General features: G+C 37.7%; 1 protein-coding gene across 2 annotated transcripts; it reads right to left on the bottom strand.

Annotated features, from left to right (window-relative positions):
- Positions 1-9254: 9254 nt before the first annotated feature.
- On the bottom strand, positions 9255-12147 carry LOC103543315 (olfactory receptor 11G2-like). 2 transcript variants are annotated; one of them, XM_070584767.1, is made up of 2 exons: positions 12128-12147; positions 9255-10158 (listed from the first exon to the last, which is right to left on the bottom strand). In XM_070584767.1, exons 1-2 carry the CDS (start codon positions 12145-12147, stop codon positions 9255-9257), a joined length of 924 nt encoding a protein of 307 aa, XP_070440868.1. The 2 variants fall into 2 exon arrangements, with proteins under 2 accessions (XP_070440868.1, XP_070440869.1); XM_070584768.1 differs by lacking the exon at positions 12128-12147 and having other exon boundaries at positions 9255-10205.

Genomic DNA, 12147 nt, shown 5'->3' with positions numbered 1-12147 from the left:
TGGATGAACACAATGAGCACATCAGTAAAGAACTGGAAGATATTTTAAAAACCAATCAGAAATGAAGAATACAATACTGGACATGAGAAATTCACTAGCAGGACTCAATGGCAGAGTAGAGGAAGCAGAAGAACGGATCAGCAAGCTAGCTGAAAGACTAGAGGAAATCACCCAAGCAGAACAGAAAAGAGTAAAAAGAATTAGACAGAATGATAAGAGTCTAGGGGAACTCTGGGACAATATCAAGCATGCTAACATTTGGATTATAGGTGTCGCAGAAGGAGAAGAGAGAGACGAAGGGGTAGAAAATTTATTTGTAGAAATAATAGACAAAAATTTTCCTAACCCGAGGAAGGAAACAGACATCCAAGTTCAAGAAGCACAGAGAGCTCCAAACAAGATAAGCCCAAAGAGGCCCACACCAAGACATATTATAATTAAAATGTCCAAAATTAAGGATAAAGAGAGAATCCTAAAAGGAGCAAGAGAAAGGCCACAAGTGACATATAAAGGGAAGCCCATCAGGTTATCAGCAGACTTCTCAGCTGAGACCCTACAGGTGAGAAGAGAATGGGATGATGTATTTAAAGTGATAAAAGGAAAAAACCTACAGCAAAGAATATTCTATCCCAAGGTCGTCACTCAGAATGGAAGGAGAGATAAAGAGCTTCCCAGACAAGCAAAAATTGAAGGAGTTTATCACCAAGAAACCAGTTCTTCAAGAAATGTGGAAGGGACTTATTTAAGTGGGAAAACAATGACCATGACCACAAACAGAGATAAAAATAAATTATCAAAAAAACCCAATACAACAGCAACAAAAAACCAGGCAATACAATCACTTGTAAGGTAAAAATATAGCAAAGGCAGCAGATCAGCTACCTGTGAAGATAATATGAAGGTTAAAAGACAAATGTACTAAAATCACCTATTTCAATGATAAGAGGGTAATGGATAGACACACACTAAACAAGAGACTATATATGATTTGCAAAACATATAATGTGGGAGGAGGGGAGTGAAAAAGTAGAGCTTTTAGAGAGAGGTCAAGCTAAAGAGTCTATCAACTCAATATAGACTGTTACATGCATAGTACATTAAATAGAATCCTCATGGTAATCACAAATCAGAAACCTATGACAAGCAAGAAAAAAAGTCAGACAAAGGAAGTCAAACATATTACTAAAGATAGCCATCAAACCACAAGGGAAGAGAGCAAGAGAAAAAGAAAGGAACAGAGAACTACTAAAACACCCAGAAAAAAAGTGACAAAATGGCAATAAATACATATTTATCAATAGCTACTTTAAATGTCAATGGACTAAATGCTCCAATCAAATGCCATAGGGCGGCCAATTGGATAAAAAAACAAGACCCATGTATATGCTGCATACTAGAGACACACTTCAGACCTAAAGACAATCAAAAACTCAAAGTGAAAGGATGGAAAAAGATATTCCATGCAAATGGCAAAGAAAAGAAAGCAGGGGTAGCAATACTTATATCAGACAAAATAGACTTTAAAACAAAAACTGTAACAAGAGACAAAGACGGGGACTACATAATGATAAAGGGAACAATCCAACAAGAAAATATAACACTTGTAAATATCTATGCACCCAACATAGGAGCACCTAAATATATAAAGCAATTATTAACAGACATAAAAGGAGAAATAGACAGTAACACAGTAATAGTAGGGGACTTGAACACTCCACTTACACCAATGGATGGATCATCCAAACAGAAGATCGATAAGGAAACACTGGCCTTAAAGGACACATTAGACCAGATAGACTTAGTAGATATATACAGAACATTCCATCCAAAAACCACAGAACACACATTCTTTTCAAATGCCCATGGAACATTCTTCAGGATTGATCACATATTAGGCCACAAAACAAGTCTCAATAAATTTAAGAAGATCGAAATAATACCATGCATCTTTTCTGACCACAAAGGTATGAAACTAATCAACTACAGGAAGAAAACCAGAAAAGCCAAAAAGATGTGGAGATTAAACAAAATGCTACTGGACAACGATTGGGTCAATGAAGAAATCAAAGAAGAAATAAAAAAATTCTTGGACACAAATGAAAATGAAAACACAACATGCCAAAATCTGTGGGATACAGCAGAAGTGGATCTAAGAGGGAAGTTTATAGCAATTCAGGCCTACCTCAACAAACGAGAAAAATCCCAAATAGACAATCTAAAAGTTCACCTAAAGGTACTGGAAAAAGAAGAACATACAAAGCCCAAAATCAGCAGAAGGAAGGAAATAAAAAAATCAGAGCAGAAATAAACGAAATAGAGAGTAAAAAAATCCATAGAAAAAATTAATGAAACCAAGAGCTGGTTCTCTGAAAAGATAAACAAAATTGATAGACCCTTAGCTAGACTCACCAAGAAAAAAAGAGAGAAGGCTCAAATAAATAAAATCAGAAATGAAAGAGGAGAGATTACAATGGACACCTGAGAAATACAAAAGATAATAAGACAAAACTGTGAAAAGCTATACGCCAACAAATTGGATAAACCAACAGAAATGGATAAATTCTTAGAAACATACAACCTTCCAAAACCAGACGAAGAAGAAGTAGAAAATTTGAATAGACCAATAACCAGTAAGGAGATTGAAACAGCAATCAAAAACCTCCCCAAAAAATAAAAGTGCAGGACCAGATGGCTTCCCTGATGAATTCTACCAAACATTCAAAGAAGGATTAATACCTATCCTTCTCAAACTCTTCCAAAAATTTGAAGAGGAAGGGAGCCTTCCTAACTCATTCTACGAAGCCAACATTATCCTGATACCAAAACCAGACAAGGACAACACAAAAAAAGAAAATTACATGCCGATATCACTGATGAACATTGATGCAAAAATTCTCAACAAAATACTAGCAAATCGAATACAAAAATACATTAAAAAGATCATACAACATGATCAAGTGGGTGTCATTCCAGGGATGCAGGGATGGTTCAACATCCGCAAGTCTGTCAACGTGATACACCACATTAACAAGATGAAGAATAAAAATCACATGATTATCTCAATAGATGCAGAGAAAGCATCTGACAAGATACAGCACCCATTTATGATAAAAACTCTAAATAAAATGGGTATGGAAGGAAAATACCTCAACATAATAAAGGCCATATATGACAAACCCACAGCAAATATCATTCTCAATGGAGAAAAACTGAAAGCTATCCCTCGAAGAACAGGAACCATACAAGGATGCCCACTGTCACCACTCTTACTTAACATAGTATTGGAAGTCCTAGCCAGAGCAATCAGGCAAGAAAAAGAAATAAAAGGGATCCACATTGGAAAATAAGAAATAAAACTGTCACTCTTTGCAGACGACATGATTTTATATCTAGAAAACCCTAAAGATTCCACCAAAAAACTTTTAGAAACAATAAAGGAATACAGTCAAGTTGTGGGATACAAAATCAATGTACAAAAATCAGTTGTGTTTCTATATACTAACAATGAAGTAGCAGCAAGAGAAATTAAGAATACAATCCCATTTACAATTGCAGCGAAAAGAATAAAATACCTAGGAATAAACTTAACCAAAGAGGTGAAAGATCTGTACACCGAAAACTATAAAACATTGTTGAAAGAAATTGAAGAAGACACAAAGAAATGGAAAGATATTCCGTGCTATTGGATTGGAAGAACTAGCATAGTTAAAATGTCCATACTTCCTAAAGCAATCTATAGATTCAATGCAATTCCTATCAAAGTTCCAACAATATTTTACACAGAAATACAACAAAGAATCCTAAAATTTATATGGAACAACAAAAGACCCTGAATAGTCAAAGCTTTCCTGAGAAAAAGAACAAAGCTGGAGATATCACACTGCCTGATTTCAAAATATACTACAAAGCCATAGTAACCAAAACAGCATGGTACTGGCACAAAAACAGACACACAGATCAATGGAACAGAATTGAGATCCCAGAAGTAAACGCACAAGTTTATGGACAGCTAATATTTGACAAGGGAGCCAAGAGCATACGATGGAGAAAGGAGAGTCTCTTCAATAAATGGTGTTGGTAAAACTGGACAACCACATGCAAAAGAATGAAAGTAGACCATTCCCTTACACCATGCACAAAAATCAACTCAAAATGGATTAAAGACTTGAATGTAAGACCCGAAACCATGAAACCTCTAGAAGAAATCATAGGCAGTATGCTCTTTGACATCAGTCTGAGCAGCATATTTTCAAGTCCCATGTCTAACTGGGCAAGGGAAACAAAAGAAAAAATGAACAAATGGGACTACATCAAACTGTAAAGCTTCTTCACAGCAAAGGAAACCATCAACAAAACAAAAAGCCAACCTAACAATTGGGAGAAGACATTTGCAAACCATATATCAGATAAGGGGTTAATATCCAAAATATACAAAGAACTCATACAGCTCAACAACAGAAAAACCAACAATCCAATTAGAAAATGGGCAAAAGATCTGAACAGAGATTTCTCCAAAGAAGATATACGGACGACCAACAGGCATATGAAAAGATGCTCAACATCATTACCTATTAGGGAAATGCAAATCAAAACTACAATGAGATATCACCTCACTCCGGTCAGAATGGCTATAATTAACAAGACAGGAAACAACAAATGTTGGAGAGGGTGTGGAGAGAAGGGAACCCTTGTTCATGGCTGGTGGCAGTGCAAACTGGTCCAGCCACTATGGAAAGCAGTGTGGAGTATCCTCAGAAAATTAAGGATAGATCTACCGTATGATCCAGCTATTCCACTGCTGGGTATTTATCGAAAGAACTTGAAAACACAAAGGCATAAAGATACTTGCACCCCTATGTTCATTGCAGCATTATACACAATAGCCAAGACATGGAAGCAACCTAGGTGCCCATCAAGGGACGAATGGATAAAGAAGATGTGGTACATATACACGATGGAATACTACTCAGCCATAAGAAATGATGAAATCCGGCCCTTGGTGACAACATGGATGGAGCTTGATGGTATTATGCTGAGTGAATTAAGTCAGAGGGAGAAAGTCACATACCATATGTTCTCACTCATAAGTAGAAGATAAAAATAACGACAAACAAACACATAGCATTGGAGATTGGATTGATGGTTACCATAGGGGAAGGGGGGAGGAGGGAGGGCAAAAAGGGGTGATTAAGCTGACATGTGAGGGGATGGACTATAATTGGCTTTTGGGTGGTGAACATGATGTAATCTACACAGAATTTGAAATATATTATGATGTACATCTGAAAATAAATAAATGAGAGAAAAAAAAAAGAACCATGGGCTGTAAGGTGTGTGTGTGTGTGTGTGTGTATGTATGTGTGTGTTTGTCCATTTATGAAGAGAGACAAAGTGAAGGGGATGACAGCTCTTTTATTAGAAAGTTAAATATGACCAGAAGGAGAATATATCGCAGGCAATATATTGGGGGAATTCAAGAAAATGGTGTGTGTCAATCCGGGCCACAGCTGAACCATGGTCACAAACTTCCAGGGATAGCTAATTTTTGGTTTTCCTTCTCAGTGGTGTCAGGTTTAGTTCTGGTTCATATTTACTTGAGGATGAAGACCATTAAGGGATCCAAATTTATGTGAGCCCTGGGTTCCCCTCTCTATTTTCCCAGCTAGGCATTGTTATGAAGCATAAGGATTTGAACTATGGTCAAGTGTCCTCTGAACATGAATGACTTTAGTACTTGCCACTCAGATTTTCATAAAAACATTGACTTAGGAATTTCCTATTGTCTTTTCTGATTTTCAGTGTTTTCAAGTTTTGTTGTTTTCTTTTAATTTAGTACTTTATTTTTGGCAGGATGGTAAATTGAAGTAATCCAGCTTTCTATTACTAAAACCTGTGTTTACTTAAAATTTTAAAATTATATTTCAGTTTGGACTTTATACTATATTTTATAGTCATACTTATTTTGTTTTGGGGAACTAATTAATAATCTCTAGGAGTGGTTGGTTATGTGGTGGCTTACAGAGAATTTCTAGAAACACTTCTATTCTGTAACCTGAGGTACACTTGCAAAAAGGCATTGCTGTATAATTAGCTATGCTTAAGTTCTCTTTCACATGACCAAAATCCATACTTACACAAATGTCCTTCTCATGATCTTCCACAGTATATATTCTTTCCCCTATCATTGCACTTCTACCATTAAATAAAAAGAAAACCTTTGCAATTTTATTGTATATCTCTACCGTGAGACTACAAGTCCTGTGAGGGAAAACAATGTGTCTTATGTACTTTTGTATCAAATTTATTTCCTGGCTCTTGTCCAGTATTGTAGGTGCCCAACAACAACAATAAAAATATATAATTGAATAATGAGGGAGAGGATGGCTAAGTATAAAGGTGATAAACTACTTACAGTTTGTCACAGTATATTTGTACAAGTCCTAAGAGGAGAAAGACATTTCTCATATTTTCTCTGAAGTACCAAAAAGTCTGAATGAAATCATATTAAGGTGTTCTTAGGGTGCTCCTTCAACTTTTCTATAAACCAATAGGCTCCTAAGGAACCCTAGAATTGTGGGAGGAAAAAGGATTTCTAGATCTAATTATCAGAAAATTCCTCTAGCAAGTTATTCTTTGTTTAAAAACAACTGTATTATTATTATTTTTATATAAATAATACAGGTGCATGGCAAAGAATTGAAAAAGTTCAAAAAACGGTGTGAAGAAAATAAATCTCCTTTACTCCCTTGTTCCTCAGACGTCAAATTCGCCTCACCTGAAGATCCCTTGTTACCAGTTTCTGGATCTTCTTCAGGAGACATTGTACACATTTATATCAAAAGTAGCCACACTTTGCTGCTCACCTTGCTTTTTTCACTCTACAATATATCTTGGAGATAGTACATTACATTACATATAGAGCTACTTCATATTTTATAAAATTGAAGAAACAGTATTCCATTGTATGACAACCATAGCTCAGTTAGCTAGACAACCGTAGCTCATTTAACCAATTTAGTGGGAACTGATATTTTCCTCAACATTTGGCTGTTACAACAATACTACATTGAATATTCTTGAATATTCTTTATTGAGTGATTCATGAATTGGCCAGCATCCCATCTAGCAAAGAAAAAAGGAATTGCATCTAGCTACAAAAAAGGAAAGTTTTTAAAAATAGAGGGAGCAGAGAAAAGGAAATTATTAGCAAAGAATGCATTGTTTTAAGCAAGGTGGCCCTCCTAAGGGGAATGGAAGAGGTCTGTCACTAAATTTCCTCGTGCTGACCAGGAAATTTCAAGTTGGCTGATTAAAAGCCGCATTTCTGAGGGAGGTTGTAACTGTAATCATGTTAGGTTGTAAGTCTTGGTTTGCTGCCACAAGGCCTAACACAAGTGATTCCATTTTGGGCCCGTTGTCTCCTTGTTCTCACCAATTATAGGCTTACTCTGCCTTTTTCTTTTCATGGATGAATTGGTGCTCTTCCCACATGTTTAAAAGTCTCTTCTGTATGTTATTTGTTTATATCTTTTTGCTCATTTTCCTTTTGGGATGTTGCTCTGTTGTCTTACTGTCTACAGAACTTTATGTATGTTAAGGAAACGAACATTGTTTAACTGGCAATTAATTGAGAAATCCTAAAGACAGAAGTATAGGATTAGTCAGGAAAAAAAAGTAACTTGGGCTAGTGAAAAGGCTGGTAGATAGGAAATTTTTGTTTTTTACCATTAAAGTTAATATCTTCAGCAAATCACTTCTGATTCTCAATCCTCATTTTCTTCTCTGCAGAATCCAGTAGTTGAAATGGTAAAGACACTGCAATAATAGGAAGACCTTTCGTTCAGGGCAAGCAGGAAATTGAAGAACTAGCCCATTACTAATACTAATCCTAATTAAATAGTTTTTAAAAATATGGCCTAAATCTGATCTCTGTGGTCCTGGTTTTACCTCTTATTTTACTGTGAGCCCCCTCCACCCTACCCTGCTTTCAAGGGTAGAATCCTTGAATATATGGAGCTGCTTGCAATGAAAAGAAAAGCAGGTCTACATCCCAGACTTGTGTTTATAACAGTCCCTATATCCACTTGTCTCTGATTTGTGGGTTTTTGCATGGTTATGATACAAGATCATCTTCTGAATGTGAGGGAAGAAGTGAGAATGTATGAACTTAGATATAACAGAAAAGAATTCTGGTTATGGTAAGCTTGCATGAAACTAACCCATCCACCAAAAGTAACTATAGCATTTGGACAAAGTACATAAAAAACCCATTTGAAAGCACTAGAGAGCAGTCAACATAGACAAGACTTCAGGAGCTACACTTCCAGGCAGGGAGGGTCAAGGAGATGAGGTCCACATTTACCTTGGGTGTTTTTCCCTGAGGAAACTTGACAATTCACTTGGTCAGGGAAGTATGGGCATATGGAGGCATGAGGGAAGGAATGGGGGTAGGCAGAATAAAGTCTCAGCAGAAAGCAGTCATTTCACTGCATTGAGGAAATAAAAAATTTGGTGTTTATGGCTGCCAAAGCAGCTGGGGTTTAAGAAACACATCCTGAAGAGAGGAGGACCACAGAGAAGTGAGGCTCAAAATATAATGCAATACCTATTCAAGTCATTTTGGGATTTCTAAACCATTTATATGCAGGATAAGATTTCAAGAAATCTAGAAGAAACCAGAAACTGGAAATCTGAAGAGCTGAGCAGAGGTTTCAGGATTCACGGGGTTCAAGGAGCACAGAAATAGGAAGTCAGGCCCATTAAGGGGGAGGGGTCCTGAAACAGTCCAGGCTTGCAGTTGAGATCTCAGAAAGGCAATGTGCCTGGAGTAAGGGTTACATTCCAGAAATAAGAGCAAAATTGGTGTAGACTATTTTTACAACAGCTAAAAATAGTTCTTATGTGAGATCAAAGTGATCTGCCTCTATCTATTGCAAGAAGAAAACTTAATTTTTCTTGAGTTACTAAACTAATTTTCTTTACAATTTTTTAAATATAATGTTTATCATTTAATGAAAAAAATTGAGGCATGGTAGGAAACAGGACAAATGATGAAGGACCAAGAGAAGAAATAAACAAAAATCATGCTCACAGGTGATTGAAGTTTTAGTCAATACTAGGATGAACAATTATCTTAAACAACATTTTTTTTTTAACTTGAAAATGAGTAAAATACAATTTTTGTAAATGTTTGTAAATAAGTTAAATATAATTTTGGGCTCTAAGAGCCCAAAAGCCTTTTTGATGAACACTTTTTATATTCTCAGAAATTTCTTCAGGGCCTTTTTTATATCTTTGTTCCTAAGACTATATATCATAGGGTTAAGGAGTGGCGTCACGACAGAGTAAAACAGAGTCACGATCTTCTGTGTTCCAGCTTCTTGCTCAGTTACTGAGCTCCCATACATGACCAGTACTGAGCCATAGAACAGTGAAACCACAGCCAGATGAGACCCACAGGTGGAGAAAGCCTTTCTTCTCCCAGCTGCTGAAGGGACTTTCAGTACAGCTTTTAGGACCAGAACATAGGATCCCATGATGAGGACAAAGAGAATGACGATGGGCACAGCACTTAAAGTGGAGAAGACAAGCTCTACCCCAGGAGCCTTCTCGCAAGCCAGTGCTAAAAGAGGATCTGGGTCACACAGGAAGTGGTCGATAATCCTCGATCCACAGAAGGACATCTGAGAGATAATGACGATGGGAATCAGGTACCAGAGGAAACCAAGTGCCCAGCAGCTGACCACAAGATTGGTGCAGAGACGTCCAGTCATATAAGTAGGGTAATGGAGAGGCTGGCAGATGGCGAGATATCGATCAAATGCCATAATAGTCAAGAAAAAGCATTCTGTAGAACCCAAGGAGAAGAAAAAGTAGAACTGGAGAAAGCACCCCGAGAAGGAGATCACCTTGGTGTCAGAGAGGAAGTTGGCCAACATGTTGGGGACAGTGGAGGTGACGTAGCAGATCTCCAGGAAGGAGAAGTTGGCGAGCAGGATGTACATGGGGGTGTGGAGTCTCTGATCCCAGCGCACAGCACAGATGATGGAACCATTGCCCATGAGGGTCAGGAGGTAGACAACAGAGAAGAGCAGAAAGAGGAGGATCTGTCCCTCCCTGGGGCAAGGGAAGCCCAGGAGGATGAAGCCAGTGATGGTGCTGGAGTTGTTGGGGATTTTCATGGGTCTGTGAGCTGTGAAAGGACCCAAAATTACTAAATACCCATGGAAAGCAGAGGGATTTCATTTTCTTTGTCCATACAGGAAACTGATATTTGTTTGTTTTCTTCTTATTAATTCAATATTTATAGTGTGTTTACTATTTGCTAGGTATTTTTTCTAGATGTTGCGCATACAGTGGTGACCAAAATAGATGAAAATCCCTATATCATGGAGCTTACCCCAGGTAGGAGAATGCAACGCAGACTGACATTACAATGTATAATTCTCCTTTTATCCCCTCTTTAAATATACTGGGTTAGCTCTTTTCCTGGCAAATACTTTTTTTTGTTTGTTGTTTTTTTTTTTTAAAGATTTTATTTTTTTCCTTTTTCTCCCCAAAGCCCCCTGGTACATAGTTGTATATTCTTTGTTGTGGGTCCTTCTAGTTGTGGCATGTGGGACGCTGCCTCAGCGTGGTTTGATGAGCAGTGTCATGTCCGCGCCCAGGATTCCAACCAACGAAACACTGGGCCGCCTGCAGCGGAGCGCGCGAACTTAACCGCTCGGCCACGGGGCCAGCCCCCCTGGCAAATACTTTTTTAAGAGTAGGCCGAGGTTATGGCTACGTCAAACAGCAGTGTCATAGAAGTGACTGGGGACACACAAGATCCTTGCATTTAGAAAGGTTTCTGTAATTTTTTTTAAATGAATGGTTAAGTGCATTTTCTAAATACTTGTGAGTACTCTCCTAATGCATCTGCTTGTAGGCAGGTACCTTGTTGGATCATGTCTTTCTGGAGCAGGAAAAAGGCAGGACTTTTGATGTCACTTAGAAATTACTTAGTAGTAGACTGTATTTCAAGCTAGCCTGTTGATTTATTCTCTCTAATGCCACTATCTATCAACTCAAGAATAAATGCATCAAAGTTTTCTGGGGAAAACTACCTGGAACATAGCACATAAGGCCATCTGGATAGGTATCCTGAAAGATAACATTAACATCAGTAATCTGACCATCTTGAGATAGGTCTCTTCTCTGGGATAAGGAGGCAGGGGTGTGCTAGAACCCTTTCTCTAGGTCAAGTTTGTTTATGACATTACTTGATTCCATGTCAAGGGGCACTGATGTGTCCAATAAGAGCTCCTGTGATTCTAACTGTCTCTGCCTTGATGTCTATCACCACAGAACTTTGCCGCCTCGTCTAGGGTGGGATGGTGAGGTGAAGGTAATTGCGTTAGGAGCTCTGTCTTCCATATGTTTTTGCTCAGCTTTTAAATTCATCTGTCTAGGGGCTCAGATTAAGCTTCAAGTGATAATATATTTATTTCTCATGAAAGAGAGCTGAAAGCAGATATTATGAAAATATCTCATATTCGTGAAATGACTCTCTGCTATATTCATTTGGGATTAAAATATTCAGGACTTTGCCTTTGTTGAAGAAGTTTACTTCCCACCCCCCCCCCCCCCCTCACCAATTTGCCTTATCTCTTTGTAGAATGTTTTAAAACTAATGTTGGGGTCATTTGGCACACTGCTTACTCATATATGGAAGAAGGCAAGATTTGGTATAACTGATGAACACAGGTTATTTTGCTCTCAGAAGTTAAAACAAAACAAAACAAACGTTTTATGAAGATTGTGAGTTTGTACTATTAACTTTGAGAAATGACACCTGGCTTTTATCAATTCAAGGAATCTGTTGCTTAATGGTGGCTGTATATATTTTTTTAACTGAACATATTTTTTTATTTGTTCATAATAGCTTACATCATTGTGAAATTTCAGTTGTACGTTATTTCTTGTCCGTCACCACATAAGTGCTCCCCTTCACCCCCTGTGCCCACCCCATCCCCCTTCCCCTGGTAACCACTGAGCTGTTTTCTCTGTCCATGTGTTTGTTTATATTCCACAGATGAGTGAAATCATATGGTGTTTGTCTTTCTCAGTCTGTCTTATTTCACTTAACATAATACCCTCCAGGTCCAT

This window comes from Equus przewalskii, chromosome 1 (genome assembly GCF_037783145.1).
Source record: "Equus przewalskii isolate Varuska chromosome 1, EquPr2, whole genome shotgun sequence".
NCBI lineage: Eukaryota > Metazoa > Chordata > Mammalia > Perissodactyla > Equidae > Equus > Equus przewalskii.
The sequence above is the reverse complement of the archived record's forward strand: the minus strand, read 5'-3'. Positions and strand labels throughout refer to the sequence as shown.

What these genes read in the sequence shown, in the direction of transcription:
- LOC103543315 (XM_070584768.1), bottom strand. Translation starts at nt 10,181, where the DNA reads ATGAAAATCCCCAACAACTCCAGCACCATCACTGGCTTCATCCTCCTG.